Source organism: Syzygium oleosum, unplaced genomic scaffold (assembly GCF_021117445.2).
Source record: "Syzygium oleosum isolate NSW1041296 unplaced genomic scaffold, Sole_v2.1 Sole_v2.01, whole genome shotgun sequence".
Taxonomy (NCBI): Eukaryota; Viridiplantae; Streptophyta; class Magnoliopsida; order Myrtales; family Myrtaceae; genus Syzygium; species Syzygium oleosum.
Window position 1 is genome coordinate 33,639,009 of NW_026607485.1, and position 16,371 is coordinate 33,655,379.

The following is a 16,371-nucleotide window of genomic DNA, read 5'->3' on the forward strand; positions in this document are numbered from 1 at the left end:
GGCATCCGGGGCAGAATCCTCCCAGGCATCGTAGTTCCACGGACCACGGCATCCCGCATTCCCTACGGCTCCTCGGGGCATTTGTCAGTTCACTAACCGACGGTATTCAATTGTATCTTAACCAAGCAAGCACAAACACAAAAATTCTTCCCATTCATTACACAGACTGTCAACGACAATCAATATTTTCTCAATGTCACTTGGTTTGTCTGACTTAGACTTACCACTTACCGAATACAATTCTAACGAAACGTTCCACGAGTTCATTAGGAAACAAGCATAAAACTAATATACCGAACATATCTCACCACTGAACCTAGCTCATCACTCTACTAAACAATCCATGAATTCCCAATCATCTAGTTAAACTCACGGTCCAACCGAATCACTAAGCTCGTGACCCTCTCTACCGCAACCACATCAAGCCACACAATAAACTTGCTGCCATCAGATCGCCAATCTCACAGCCCTGTTCCCCTCTCTACCGCGGCTACAACAAACGGCACCATGAGCTTACGACCGTCCTCCCACACCGTTTTTGTGTCCTATCTCATCCATGTCCACACGAGCTTCAATATGTTTATAAATTTACAGACTATGATACACACAGCCTCACTGACTATCCGAAAAATCAGCTCGAGCACCAACCTAGCACCCCTTCTCCTTCGCGGTTCCATTTTTCCCTCTCGCACGGCAATTTCGTGGTTCCGCCCAACAATGTCTTACTCCCGTTCAGATTGTTTACAACCACATCCACCAAAATTCTTGTTCCCTGAGTAAGGAACTTCATCATTTGCATCCCAACCAATTCGCTTACGGTCCAAAACTCATGAGCCGAGTTCGTAGCTTTCTTCTCTTCGCAACACCATCCACCCGAGCACTACAATGCATCCAACAGCATCTCACTCAGCATTCGACTTATCTACAACCAAATCCAGCAGAAAGTTGTTCTCTGAACCACAAATCTCATCATCCATTTCCTCACCAACCCGCTTACGGTCCATGAATCACCAATTAAAATCGTGACTCCTTCCTGTTGTGGCAACGCCAACTACAAGACACTATAACCATCAATAACTCAAGCAGCAACACAGCATTCCCTACACCTATCCGGGACCCTATTTCGACATGCAAGCGGTTAACGGTTAGTATAAAATTACAGAAGTTCACTTGCCTCTAGTGGAAGGACTTGGCGCCGAGCAGATCAGACCGAAAAAGAGAAGAACGAGGCTGTTCTGGTTCCCGGTCCGGCCTCTAAAGCTCACGAACGGGAAGAGAAGGTCATCAGCATTCACTCCTGTCCAGCAAAGCCGTGATGACCAGAGTTCAACGACCGAGAGCTTCGGGAGTGTCGGGCGAAATTCACGCAGAAGGAAGAAAAATGTCAAAAGAAGAGGAAGGAAGGAGTTCCTCTTGCATGTTGCGCTGAAGGAGGTGGAAGAAAAGGTTGCCACGTGGTGCAACACCCCAGCCACTTGGCAGGGACGAAGGAAAAGAAAGAAACAACGGGAAGAAAAGAAATCAGAAGAAAATGTGGGTGAGCAGAAGAGAAATTAAAAGAAAAATAATTGGGAGGCTTTGTCGATAGAAAATGGAAATTAAAGTTTAGGTGCACCCATCAAAGAAGTCGTGGCAAAAGTATAAGATGCATGATAATTGATGTCTGAATTTAAAGAATTGAGACCCACCCAATAATTTATAAAATAAAAGCAAACAACATCGTGATGACGTTCGAATTTCTAAAATTGATAGGTTTTCCAATTCTACTACGAACGTCCAAAATTCCGCCGTCTGTATTCGATTTTACTTGTTAAATAAGCTGACAAAAATGAGGATGCCACAGTTTTAACATTCATTTGATGTAACTCTAAATTGTAATGAGCCACCAAAGCCATAATGATTCTCATTTACAATCCAAAGACTTCCTTATATCGTTCGATATTACCTTTTGACTCGCGCTTGGTCTTAAAGACTCATTTACACCCGACCTTTTTGCATCCTTCAGGCAATTCAACGAGATTCCAAACTTGATTTTGCTCCATAGATTTTAACTCTTCTTCCATGGCATTGAACCATTTGGTAGAATCATCACATTCCATGGCTTGTGAAAATGAACCTGGATCATTACCAATTCTTAAGTTAATTTCTGATTACTGTAGATAAACAACGTAGTCATTAGAAATAGCCGGCCTCCTTTCTCTTTGAGATCTTCTTAAAGCTATTTCTTGTGGCTCAACTACTGTAGGTTCAATATTGACATTTTCATTATGGAGTCTTTGATCATTAATTTGTTGTTCTTGATTATTGTTGGGTTGAGCTATAATATCATGAACAACTTTAAAAGTTTTGGGTAGAGGAACTTCCAACCTAACTTCTTGAATGCAAATATCACGCATTCTTTCACTCCTACTAATGTCAACATTTTCAATGAACTTGGCATTTCCAGATTCAACAATTCTTGTACTATGATTATAAAAGTAAAATCTATACCCTTTGAATTTCTCTGCATAACCAATGAAGTAACCACTCGTTGTTCTTAAATCCAATTTCTTTTCATGTGGATTGTAACTTCTTACTTCTGCTGGACAACCCCAAACATGCAGGTGTCGTAAACTAGGTTTCCTTCCCGTCCACAGTTCAAAGGAAGTCTTTGGAACTGCCTTACTAGGAATCCTATTTAATAAATACATAGAAGTCTTTAACGCATGCATCCACAATGATAAGGGTAGAGATGAATAACTCATCATACTCCTAACCATTTCTATTAAAGTACGATTACGTCTTTCTGCTATACTATTTTGTTGTACTGTACCTGGCATTGTGTATTGAGCACAAATACCATGTCTTTTTAGGAATTTAGCAAATGGACCTGGACATTGTCCTGATTCATTATACTTTTCATAATATTCACCACCTCTATCCGATCGTAGTATTTTCACCTTTTTATCTAATTGCCTTTCAACATCTTTAATATACACCTCAAGTGCATTCACTGATTGAGATTTATCATGTAATAGATAAATATAACCATAACGTGAAAAATCATCAATAAATGTGATAAAATAACTTTCTTTACCAAAAGATGGCATATCAAAAGGACAACATATATCAGTGTGTATAATTTTAAGAAGCTCTGTGCTTCTTGTGGCACCTTTCTTAGTGTGTTTTGTTTGTTTACCCTTAATACAATCAATACACACTCCAAGATCAGTAAAATCCAAATTTGGAAGAAATTTCATTCTTCACTAATCTTTGCATTGTTTCTTTGGATATGTGACCCAAACGTTTATACCACAAGTAAGCAGAATTCTCATCCACTAAACTGCGTTTAGTGCCAACATTATGATGCAAGGTCATTAAGGTCTCAGCAAAAGCATTATCAAGTTTAAACTTGTAGAGACCATCACATAAAATTTCAGTTCCAATAAGATTATTATTCTTATATAAACTGAAAGATCCACAACCAAATTTAAAAGAGAATCCCGCTACATCAAGTCTTGGCAAAGAAACTAAATTGCGGGAACAAGTAGGTACATAAAGGGTTCGAAACAAATCCAAATAATGCCCATTATCTAAGATCAAACGATAAGTGCCAATGCCTTCAACTAGAGCTTTGTTTCTATTCCCCGTGAGCACATAATTCTCATTTGGCTTTATGGTTTGGATCGAAAGAAATCCCTGCATCGTATTTGAAACATGAGTGGTGGCACCATAATCAATCCACCAAGTATTATGAGGAACTTCAGTAAAGTTTGATTCAAAACATACTAAAGCACAAAGGCTTACCTTTCTTTTTGAACCCAGCTTTACACTTCAGACAATCTTTCTTCAAGTGTCCAATTTTATTACAAAAGTGATACTTAATAAAATTGTGTTCCTTCTTGTGGATTTGAGAAGCCTTAGAAGAGTCATTCAGTTTGTGTAAACCTTTCTTTTTGCTCTTTCCACCTTTCCTCTTGGAATTTTTCTCAGCTTCTTGATGACTTAAGAGATGAACAGAATGAGCCTTTTGATTCTTTATCCTTATTTCCTCTTGAACAAGCATACTGGCCAATTCATTTACATTCCACCTGTCCTTTATAGTGTTGTAATTCATTTGAAATGGCCCATATTGTTCATGAGGCAAGGAATTAAGTATGAACTGTACTAAAAAGTACTCATCCACGTTCATTCCCAAAGTCCTTAATTTTGCCGCTAAGTTTATCATCTCTAGTACATGTTCATGCATGATACGTGAACCATCATATTTCATGATGGTCAAAGTACTCATCAATGTACCAGCTACTGACTTATTAGCAGTTTGAGAACGCTTTTCCACAAATTTCATAAATTCCTTAGCATTGTCAGTTTTGGGAAGAGTTGTCTTTAAGTTGTTTGCAACTGTCATTCGCATAAACATTAAGCTTAATCTGTTCGATCTTTCCCAAGCTTTATGGAAAGACTTTTCATTATCGTTGCTCTCATCAGTAATAGTAGCCGGTTTCTCAATTTAAAGTGCTAAATCAAGATCCAAGACACCTAGGTGAAATTGGACTTGTTCACTCCAATCAGGGAAACTCATTCTATTGAATAAAGGAATAGACGAAGCATGCGAATGAAGAGAAACAAGTACAAATACTGCAAATATACAAGAATATACTCATACATTAATGCTTTGAGAATATCACATTATCATATTCAAATTAAACATTACATATATATCATACTTCTCCTTTGGGTGATCCTATAATATACAAACATACAATAAACCACAATGATGCTAATAACTTTTATTTGGTAATTATAAATACACCCCATTAAAATTTATTTGATATATTTGGATATACAAACAAATTTAACAAGACATATTAATTACCAACTATTATGTTCATGAATTATAAGAAATTGATTTACCTTTGGGTCAATCCCTAAGTCCTTATAATAAATGAACTGCAATATACCCATGACACCAATAAGGATATGTAATATATCAATTCCAATCATAGCATGAATTAATCATGGGTAATTGAAAGAAACATTATACAATTTCAAAAATTCAAGACATTATGGTTCGGCCACTTTGGTGACTAACAAACCATTCATAATTGAATTCTTGAAATTGTAAAACACTATAATTGTTTCATTCACAAACATTTACCAAATTGCATGCTGAGGGTAAAACCGTAAATTAATGCGTAAGGGCAAAATTGCAAAATCAGAATCGATAGGGGGTAGAACCATAAATTCAACAGCAAGTGGCAAAATGGTAAATTACTCGGTCAAGGGCAGAATCGTAAATAAACACATAAGGGACAGAAACGTAATTAGCGGAGGGGAGAGAAGGCGCGTGCCGGTGACTGCCCCGTGGGTGCGTGCAGTGCACGCGCCTACATCCGCAGCGCGGGTGCGTGCGTGGCACGCGCCTCTCCTTCACTATGCGCGTCAACGCGTGGACCCACGCGTAGCAAGCAACTGCAGCATGCACGTGGAGGCCACGCGCCTTCTTCATCACGCCCTTTCACTTTTTTTTTTTTGTTCCCCGTTCTACCGCGCTTTCCGTCATCGGGGTCTCTTCCAATAGCCCATCTCTGACCAAATTAACAAGTGGGTTTTGGAGACCACGCCGGCGCCATCACACAGGTCCAAGATTCGACGAAATGAATCGGAACAAGAAATCATTTCAACCACTTTGGCAAATAACAAAAAGGCCAACATCGTTTGGCAAATCCAAACCCAGAAACCATAATCGAAAAATCATGAGATCTTAAACCTCGCTCTGATACCAACTGTAAGTGATATCGTAATCCTTTTATGCGGAAAATTTATGAAATCTAGGATCTTAGATCTTTATGAATTTCACAATAAGAGGGATGAAGACGTACCTTTATCCATAGAGTTTCCCTTGAAGATAATTGTTGCAGAAAATGGAAGAAACGAAGAAATCTAATTTCTCTCCCTTAACCCACTTTTCGCTTAATGTATCTTATCAATGGAGGATAAGAAAATACAATGTTTTTTTCTTGCGTTATCGTGGATGGAGAGAGGACCAGACTCTATTTATATATACCCCTTCATGTGGTGCCTTCCATTAAAGCATATCTCATTTCATAAGAGTCGCACCTCTTCGGAGGAACTCTAACTTCTTAATAGAATTACATATTTTCATTTATTTTTCATAGCCAATACGTTTTAGCACTTAAATATTTATTAAACCATTAATTTATAACATCATGTGGGCCACATTATTCTTACATGTGTCGCTTGGAAGATGGGTTGACCTTGCCGTCGCCTGGGCCTCTCTCGCCATCACGACGGCAAGGTCGGCCTCGCCTTTGCTGGGCGAGCTTGCTGCCTGGTCACTGAGATATGGGATTCGGCTCATCGCAGCTATCTATTCGGTATGTATCCTGATCATTGAATAAACTTTAACAAACAGTACAGTAGCCTTATTGTGGCTCTTCGAGCATCGAAAGTGTGCGAAATGTTTTGTATAAAGGTAATGCTGACGGTTATTCAATTCTAGGGCGTTGTGTGCTATGCGCTCATATTCAGCATCATGACCCGGTGCAGAAGTAAAAAAGGCGCGCTCTATACCTCCGTCTTCAGCCCTCTGATGCTCCTCATGTCGACCCTCCTGAGCTGGGGACTCTTTCACGAGAAACTACACGTCGGTACGTTCGTATCCATTTGACAGCGAAGTTAGTTTAGGTTAAGGATATTTGAAATGCGATAGGTGATCTGTAATACGAAGTTCCATTGACATATTCTTTGTTTCCTCTGGAATTCCAGATTGGTGGGGGTCGTGTTTATCATTGCCGGGCTCTATTCCATTCTGTGGTCGAAGGGCATAGAGGAAGAGCAAGCAAGAAACCCCTAGGAGATGGAAGGTCCCCAACCCTGACTCCGCAAAATCTTGGGCTCTACTACCTTATTACTAGCTTGTCTATAATATTATTCGATGGGACTGATTACCACTTTCTATTACTTTCTTTTGGCCACCCATTCAATATTAGCTGTCTATAAAGGCTTACACTTCATTGGCCTTTGAGAAGATACTCAAGAAAGGTATGCTCGTATGTATGTAGTCTTATGATTTTAAGGGTTGTTGTCATACTTTATAAGGAGTTTATTTCTTCTATCAAAAGAAAAGAAGAAGAACATGGCAACATAGAAGTATTTCTTATAATATCAACAAAGCACTTCTTTTATGTTTTGACAAAACACATAACCCAATATACATAATTGGAGGCAATCCAAGTTGATGAGGCAACAGAAGAGGTTGGAATTATTATTATTGCCGCCCATAATGTTTATATGGTCCATCAAAGCTCAACAATTCACCTCTTCAATTGCCCACCTCGATAACGACGGCAAATCAATCAAGTTCAATACATAGAGAGAGAACCTGCTTAATGTGTACCAATACAATACGCGACATGCAATAGACAATGTACCAATACAACATCGTATAGGACGAAGTTTGTAATGGTCCCACGTCGTGCTTTCTGTACTCATGCAGCAATCTCCAGCATTAACCACATCGCCCGCCTTTTGCGTCCAGGACGTATTGATAATGCGCGGAGGAGGGTGTTCGACCACATGCTTCACACAAGCCTATCGCGTCATGGAACGCGGTCATTGCCGGGTATTTCCAGAACAGCAGGCCCCGTGAAGCGCGGGAGCTGTTTGATAGGATGCCTGAGAGGAACACGGACGAGCAACCGCCGCTCCGGTAACTACGGTCGACTAGTGTCAGGCTATTGTATAGGACACGCGTTTCCGTTTCTTGGGATAGGACTATCCTAGGACTATCCTATCCGTATCCCGGAATAACTCGGCGCCTATAGCCAAACACCCCCCCAAAAAACTCCAACTACAAAATCAAATCCTCCAGCTCGATCGCATCACGTCGTACCGTCGTCCTCACCATGTACGCTTCACGTGTCGTCTTCTTCCTCCTCGCTTCACTCTCTTGGCTGCGCTCCGCCGCCGTCGCCGGCGGGTGCGGAGGCGGCGACCGGCCGGTCATCTTCAGCTTCGGCGACTCCAACTCCGACACCGGCGGGCTCGTCGCCGGCCTGGGCTTCCCGGTCAATCCCCCCAACGGCCGGTCGTTCTTCGGCCGATCCACCGGCAGGCTGAGCGACGGGCGGCTGGTGATCGACTTCCTCTGTAAGCCGCCTCCCCCCTGCATTTCTAGGTCCTTCCTTCGCGGATCACTGAGTAGTCACTCGCCCGTGCCGTTTTTCCCTCTCCTAGTTCGATTTGTTGTAGCTGGAATTGCGGATCACTGAGTAGTCACAGCTTAAGCGTGTGTTGCGGATTAGAAGTAGCAAGCACGGTGCTTGCCTCCGTGATCGTGAATCTGGTGATGGTATCGTTCTCCTTTGGTTGAGTGAGAGTCTGTCGTGAATGATTAACATGGGAATCTGCTGATATTGTATAATATTAATCTGGGAACTTGTCATTTTGTTTATTCAATTGGGGATTTGATAGGAAGGTTTTGTCGGCATTATACTATTTTACTAGTCAGGCAATGGCGACAGGGGTAAGAGGGAGGGGCCCCACCATTGCGATGCTGTGGAGGACACCTCTTTTGGTCAGGAGTAAAGCTTTCTAATTGATGCGTGTTATGCACTGAAATGGATAATTAGTTGATGCAATCATCAGGAGCTGCAAACAAGTCTGGGTTAGTAACAAATCTAAAGCTCTTGGTCCTTCTTGCGGACTTTAATTCGTAAAAACAGATGGTACAGGTGCGTGATTGTTCGAAGATAACACTATTTTTAAAATAGGGTATTATGTGGGTTCTGGTACCGGGTATCGATTTATGAATTTGTTTTGACCTCATCGTTTCTGTTTCTTTTCTTAGCCATCGATTTAATTTCAACTGGATAGCTAAACGTTTGAGATTCCAAATACTTAGACTGCTTTGAATTTCCTTGGAGTTGCTTTGGCATTTTGAAAAATGATCGCCTCCAAGATGGCTAATGAAACATGTCATTTCAATTTTGACAAATGGTGCTCCTCAAGTTTCATTTTAATAAACTTAAATATGATGGGTTTTGAACAGAAGTGAATATAATTGCTTTAGTCATGGATTCTCCTAGCATGGAGATCACATATTTTGCGACAGTCTTGACGAAAAGGGAATAGGGAATGGGGAAGAGAGCGCGTTTAGAGATTGACATGGTAAGAATTTGCTTAGCATGGTTCTGAGCTTGCCATTTAAGTTCAGCTTTCCAAACATTGAAGTTGTTTGTGTTTTAGGGAAGCAGTAATACATTTGGTCGGGTGGTAACTTGATAAGAAATGACTGGTATATTTTAATAGGTTGTGTCAGCTCGAAGGGAAAAAGTCATGTGCGATTTCTTTTTATTCTTGTTGTATACAACTTTCATACCAATGAAGTAGGGGTTGAAAATTCTTTTGTTGGCCGATATGTCTAATCTTGCAGGCCAAAGTTTGAATACTAGTTTTCTCAATCCTTACCTGGACTCTCTGGCGGGGTCCAAGTTCACAAATGGCGCAAATTTTGCAGTTGTAGGCTCGTCAACCCTCCCTAAATATGTTCCTTTTTCGCTGAACATTCAGGTCATGCAGTTTCTCCATTTCAAGGGACGCATCACTGAACTTGCATCTGCAGGTGTGAATTTATAAATTCACTCATCGATTCAATGGTTCCCTTGATAGATTAGCTAACCTTTGCAGATGAAAGTGATACTCATTTTCAGTATCAGTAACTCTGCTGCTCCGTCCCTCAATAAACAAAAGTTAAGACAAGAAAATTATACAATATTTGTCCAAAAAGAATGCTGACAATGTATGATTAAATCATCTGTAGGTTCAGAAGTTCCAGTGAGCGTTGATGAATTTAGCAAAGCACTTTACTTGATTGACATTGGGCAGAACGACCTCGCAGATTCATTTTCCAAAAATCTCACCTATTCAGAGGTGATAAAAAGGGTTCCATCTATCATTGCAGAAATTAAGAGTGCTATTAAGGTGAGTTCATGCCTTAAGTGGTTAGATAATCTTAGGAACTTTTTCAATAATATTCTTGAGTTTCTTTTCTCAAATTGTTAGTTTTTATTCAATTGGGTAAGCCCGGTAAATGGTGCCTGATAATTTTGATCCCGAAGTCTGGTGTGACTCATACCGGCATTGGTATTATCTTGCTTCTTGCACATTTCCTTTTGAAGGGAATGGCCACATGTCATCTATGGACTTCTACTTATAGAAAGCAGATGCTTCCTCATATAATTGCTAAATGATGCCCGGAGTGCTTTTATCAGTATCTATATTTAACAATTTATGCAGACTCTATATGACCAAGGTGCGAGAAACTTTTGGGTACATAATACTGGACCATTGGGTTGTCTTCCTCAAAAGCTTTCGTTAGCTGAGGAGAAGGATCTGGATGAAAACGGGTGTCTTTCAAGTTATAATTCTGCTGCCAGAATTTTCAATGAAGGACTACTCAAATTATGCCAAGAGATGAGATCTGAGCTGGCTGATGCTACTATCATACACGTTGACATCTATGCCATCAAATATGATCTCATTGCTAGCGCCTCTAAATATGGTAAGCTTGTTAGTGTAGCCCTTCTCTTTTCCATTGAATCATTTGAAAAGCTATTGAAAGTTTTCTGATATTTTAAAAGCAGTATATTAGTGTAATGATTGTAACTGCTCATCCGAGCGATGCATGTAGCTGGTTCTACCTAATCCTTCTTTGGGTCTAAATCTAATAAAAGATTATACCATCAGCAAGGAATTTTGAATGTGGCTCTAGCAATCATTTTCAGGAAGTAATGACCACTTATATCACTCTGCAGGTTTTTTGAATCCGCTAATGACTTGCTGCGGTAATGGAGGACCTCCATATAACTACAATATCAGGGTCACCTGTGGTACACCTGGCTGTGAGGCCTGCAGTAATGGATCTCAATACATCAGTTGGGATGGCATTCACCACACAGAAGCTGCTAACTCCATCATAGCCTCGAAAATATTGTCCACAGCTTATTCAACACCACGGACTCCGTTAAATTTTTTTTGCCGAGGATGGTATGTTCAGGTGAAGCACATTTGAGTGCCCACCACACATCCACGTGCTTTATTGTAGCAATTTTTCACCTTATAGCTATGAGGAGATGGTAACCTCGCATTGCCTGTAACGACAGTTAATGGAGGAATTAGGATGATCGCATCGCTGATCAGTGATTAGACAGATTTAGTTCCTTGCCGAAGCTAAACCGGGTGGCGAAGCATCTGTTAAGTGGCGAACTGGAAATAATTGGAGCATGGGAGAGCGTATGGATGGTCAAGATTCATGGCCAAAGGAACATGTCATTTGAGAGTCCGCTGCTATTCTCCTGCAGAGGGTTCTTGTGTTGTGCTCGTCTACGGTTCTTGCTGTCTTAGAAATGGGTGTTGTAATTTTGTACCGCTTTGAGTCGAATGTCTCTTCTCCAGTGAAGTAGTGTGAATGTAATGTTATTTACAATATGATGGAATAAAAATGTAATCAGCTTCGTGTCTGTTTAGTGGCACACATACATTAATTTTAGAGGAAGCAGCATGCCTCGACATCACGAAGTGTCACTTATCCTATTAGCGAATTGCGATTTAGCTCCCCAAAAAGTACGAGATCTCACGTTCATTTTTTGTTGGCATGATCTCTTTCGAGACTTTTCGTACGGTGCTTATTTGAGCTTAATAATTTTTTTTTTCCAATCAACGAGGGCCATGACTTCTAAAATAAAGACGTTCACTTGAATGTCCGTTCATTTGTGGGTCATGACTTCCAATTAATCATTTGAGTTTTATGAATTTTGAAAAAAGTTCACCGCAAGTGTCATGACATGTTGAATGTCCGACATTATGGTGAACGTTTTTTAAAAAATTGTGTCACACGAGTGAATTTTTAGAAGTCATACCATTATGGTGATCGAAATTTTTTTTATGGCATTTAGTTTGTGCATGTGAAAATCATGACAATTAGGCTTCATTTGTTTCGTGAAAAATAAATGATATACAAAATATTTTCTTAAAAATAATCGTTTATATCACTTAAAATAATTAGTTAATGTAAAATGCTTTCATTACTGATAATAATTTATATCTAAATATATTACTTGATAATGAAAGTATTTTTGTAAATTCATTTTGACTTTGTTTATTTTGCGGAAAATGATCGATTAGAAAATATTTTTGTAAAAATAGTTATTTATATTGGTTGAAGTTATTAGTGAATGAAAAATTTCAATTATTGATAACAATTTATATTTAAACATTTGAGTTGAGGATTCATATGCGGACGAAGTTCTTCACGGTCCCACTTTCTGAACTCATGCAGCGATCTCCGGCACTTGCCCCCGCCTCACGGGTCTAGGACAAATTGATAGTGCGCGGAAGGTGTTCGACCAAATGCTTCACAAGCCTGTTGCATCATGGAATAGCAGGCCCCATCAATGAACTATTTCGGAACGATGCTCAGGTAAGAGGAAAAAACCACGCATCAGCTGAAAGAGAGAGGAAAGAGGTTCCAACTTTTACGGTCTTGGAACTTCGTGTTGCAGATTCATGTGCGGACGAAGTTCGTAATGGTCCCGCGGCGTGCTTTCTGTACTCATGCAGCGATCTCCGGCACTACCCACATCGCCCGCCTCGCGCGTCTAGGACAAATTGATAATGCGCGGAGGGTGTTCGACCAAATGCTTCACAAGCCTGTTGCGTCATGGAACGCGGTCATTGCCGGGTATTTCCAGAACAGCAGGCCCCATGAAGCGCGGATGCTGTTTGATAGGATGCCTGAGAGGAACACGGTCTCGTGGAATGGGTTGGTTTCTGGTTACGTTAGGAATGGGATGATCGATGAAGCCAGAAAGGCATTTGATGTAATGCCCGAGCGCAATGTTGTCTCGTGGACGGCAATGGTGAGGGGGTATGTGCAGGACGGGATGATATCCGCGGCAGAATTGCTCTTTTAGCAAATGCCTGAGAAGAATGTTGTATCGTGGACTGTGATGTTGGGGGGCTTGATTCAAGATGGTAGGATTGATGAGGCCCGTCGGCTCTTTGATATGATGCCTGTCAAGGATGTCGTTGCTAGGACTAATATGATTGGAGGGTACTGTCAGGGAGGACGACTCAATGAAGCAAGGGAAATTTTTGATGAGATGCCGCATAGGAATTTGATCTGCTGGACGGCCATGATCACTGGGTATGCGCAGAATAATCGGGTGGACATTGCTAGGAAGCTTTTCGAAGTGATGCCAGAAAAGAACGAGGTGTCCTGGACAGCAATGCTGATGGGCTATACCCAGTGTGGGCGGATAGAGGAGGCCTCAGAAATTTTCGATGCGATGCCAATGAAGTCAGTTGTTGCCTGTACTGCAATGATCCTTGGATTTGGCCAGAGTGGGGAGGTAGTTAAAGCAAGGCGGGTATTTGATATGACGAGAGAGAAGGATGATGGAACTTGGAGTGCAATGATCAAGGTTTATGAGAGGAAAGGGTTAGAGTTGGAAGCATTGGACTTGTTTGCTATGATGCAGAGAGAGGGGGTCAGACCAAGCTTTCCTTCCTTGATTAGTATCCTATCTGTTTGTGCCAGCTTGGCATGTCTTGATCAAGGAAGACAGGTTCATGCCCAGTTGATAAGGTCCCACTTTGACTTTGATGTGTATGTTACCTCAGTTCTCATCACAATGTATATTAAGTGTGGAAACCTTGTAAGAGCAAAACTGGTGTTTGATCGGTTTGGTGTTAAGGATGTGGTCATGTGGAATTCTATCATTACAGGTTATGCACAACATGGTTTAGGAGAAGAGGCTTTGAGAGTATTTCAAGGGATGTGCTCTTCAATGACTCCACCAGATGAAGTTACCTTTGTGGGAGTTCTCTCAGCATGTAGCTACACTGGGAAGGTAAATGAAGGGCTAGAGATTTTTGATTCAATGAAGATCAAATATCTAGTGGAGCCGCAGACTGAACATTATGCTTGCTTGGTTGATTTGCTTGGCCGGGCTGGCAGGTTAAATGAGGCCATGAATCTAATAAGGGGGATGCCAGTGGAAGCTGATGCTGTAGTTTGGGGTGCCTTGCTAGGTGCCTGCAGGACATATATGAACTTGGATTTGGCAGAAGTTGCAGCAAAGAAACTTTTAGAACTGGAGCCTGAGAATGCTGGACCCTACATCTTGTTATCAAATCTTTATGCATCAAAAGGTAAGTGGACTGATGTTGCAGATTTAAGGAGAAAAATGAGGTCGAGGAGTGTAAGCAAGTCACCTGGCTGTAGCTGGATTGAAGTAGAAAAGAAAGTACATATGTTTACTGGAGGCGACTCTAGGAGCCATCCCGAACATGTTGGTATCTTGAGAATGCTGGAGAAATTGGGTGTGTTGTTGAGACAGGCGGGTTATTCTCCAGATGGTAGCTTTGTGCTTCATGACATTGATGAGGAAGAAAAAGTGCATAGCTTAAGATATCACAGTGAAAAACTTGCTGTAGCTTTTGGGCTTTTGAAGATACCAGAAGGCATGCCTATCCGAGTAATGAAGAATCTTCGAGTTTGTGGTGACTGTCATTCTGCAATCAAATTAATTGCTAAAGTCACCGGAAGAGAGATAATCCTGCGGGATGCTAACAGATTTCACCATTTCAAGGATGGCTCCTGTTCCTGCAAGGACTATTGGTGATGACTCTTAATGTTGATGCTACTAGGAGAGAATCAGACCCAAGCTAAAGTTTACTACGTATCCTGGCTCATTCAACTGAAGATGAGATAAGGCAATCCATCTTTGCTCTAAAATTTGAGCATGCTAGGTGCCAACTTCTAGGTATGTGTGTCTATACCCTATTGGCAGAATCATAAGACTTAGATGGATACAGAATTGAACTTTATTTATGGACTCTCTAAAAAAGATTAGTGGAATATAAATTGATTGACCTATACCTACTTCTTTTTTCGCACAATGTCTGAGGCAGTTTTTGTGATTGGGGAATCTTGCCTAATGTGCACAAATTCTTTTATTTCAAATCTTACCTCAAAATGCACGAATCAATGCATAATTATGCTTAATGATACATATTTAAAGGAAATTATGCTATCTATGTATCCTCTGTTCACTGCGAACTGCTTCCTTGCAGTGACTTGAAAAATTTGAAGATGAATTGGCTAGATGCAAGGATTGATTGGAGAACTATACTGGCCTCAACCAACAGAAGGAAAAAGGTGAACAGTCATGGAATCAAGGTCTCATATTGGGTGTCTAAGCTTTAAGCAAATAAACTTTATCGCCAGCAAAGGGTATCCAAATTGGGGAAGCTAGAGTTTGCACTGTCTGCTCCGGTTCTACTTTGGCATGGCGGTTTTGCCCCAGAAACTAACATGACACCTCCCACATCTTTCTAGACTTTTTAAGTGTTACTACTCTCATGTTGTTACTTGTTGATGAACCGCCGCCGGGGTGTTGTGGAAGTATCAGTTGCAACAATCTTCGAAATATCAGAGCAGCCGGTCAAAAGTTGATTGGTTTGCCACATGGAATCTTGGATAGTAGGTGGTGTCCTTGCTGTATCATTTGGTATTATGCGTTTGTTCTAACATATGCAACCGGTCAACTTCGTTCCTTTTCCCTTTTCCCTAAAATTAACTTTCCTCCTTTTCTAGGTGGTGCTTCTGATTCGACCTTGATGTTCTTGGAAGATGCCGGATCCTCTGCTGCTGCAGTGAGTGGACCCTGACCTTCCTGATCTTTGTTTCAGGCTCGCCTTAGAGTGATCAAAGTGCTGAAGAATTACCTACGTTGTCAGTTTCGTAAGGTCAGAGATGTTGAGTTTTTTCTGTTAGTTGGCTAGAACTTCTACCTTATTTGCTATAAAAATATTTGTGTAACACAAAGGTAATTTGAAGGCAATGCAAAACATTGGATGCATAACATAATTTCAGTAGGCGCAACTTCATGATCGACCTTAATCTAGGATTTTTTTTATTGCGTGGTCGATGGTTACATTCAGAACTACAGGTTAAAGAAATGTTCATATCTTCTATTTTTTTCTCAGGATATCTGAGAAACAGACATGATGGATTCTGCTTGCTTTAGTGTGGCGAAACTTATCTCATTGTTCGTAACGCCTTCTGTCGCGTAGTCATTCGTCTTTCATGTCGGATAGTTTATCGCATGGTCCTGAGCACACGGGAGGATATTGCATAGACTCGTTTCATGGACAGGGCTAATAATACCTTACGAACATAGTTCAATCCCCACAGGACTCCAAAAAACAAAGTTACAGGCTTCACCTATTTCGCGCAACGCTATTAGTTCTGTTTCACACCTCGGCGATGGAACGAGTCTGTATAATGATTTCTCCCTCCCTCTA

General features: G+C 40.8%; 2 protein-coding genes across 2 annotated transcripts; both read left to right on the forward strand.

The window, feature by feature from the left end:
• Positions 1-7,877: 7,877 nt before the first annotated feature.
• On the forward strand, positions 7,878-11,571 carry LOC115682512 (GDSL esterase/lipase At1g09390). The gene is made up of 5 exons (XM_030606756.2): positions 7,878-8,151; positions 9,437-9,625; positions 9,824-9,984; positions 10,300-10,564; positions 10,818-11,571. Exons 1-5 carry the CDS (start codon positions 7,908-7,910, stop codon positions 11,072-11,074), a joined length of 1,116 nt encoding a protein of 371 aa, XP_030462616.1. The 5' UTR covers positions 7,878-7,907; the 3' UTR covers positions 11,075-11,571.
• A 739-nt stretch (positions 11,572-12,310) lies between these two features.
• On the forward strand, positions 12,311-15,486 carry LOC115682505 (pentatricopeptide repeat-containing protein At1g56690, mitochondrial-like). Its single transcript, XM_030606744.2, has 2 exons — positions 12,311-14,828; positions 15,139-15,486. The coding sequence occupies exon 1, from the start codon at positions 12,978-12,980 to the stop codon at positions 14,685-14,687; it is 1,710 nt and encodes a 569-aa protein (XP_030462604.2). The 5' UTR covers positions 12,311-12,977; the 3' UTR covers positions 14,688-14,828; positions 15,139-15,486.
• Positions 15,487-16,371: the final 885 nt, after the last annotated feature.

Coding starts and splice junctions, on each gene's coding strand:
- LOC115682512 (XM_030606756.2), top strand. CDS start 7,908: ATGTACGCTTCACGTGTCGTCTTCTTCCTCCTCGCTTCACTCTCTTGG. Junction 9,626..9,823: donor CACTGAACTTGCATCTGCAG/GTGTGAATTTAT, acceptor AATCATCTGTAG/GTTCAGAAGTTCCAGTGAGC. Junction 10,565..10,817: donor TGCTAGCGCCTCTAAATATG/GTAAGCTTGTTA, acceptor ATCACTCTGCAG/GTTTTTTGAATCCGCTAATG.
- LOC115682505 (XM_030606744.2), top strand. CDS start 12,978: ATGCCTGAGAAGAATGTTGTATCGTGGACTGTGATGTTGGGGGGCTTG.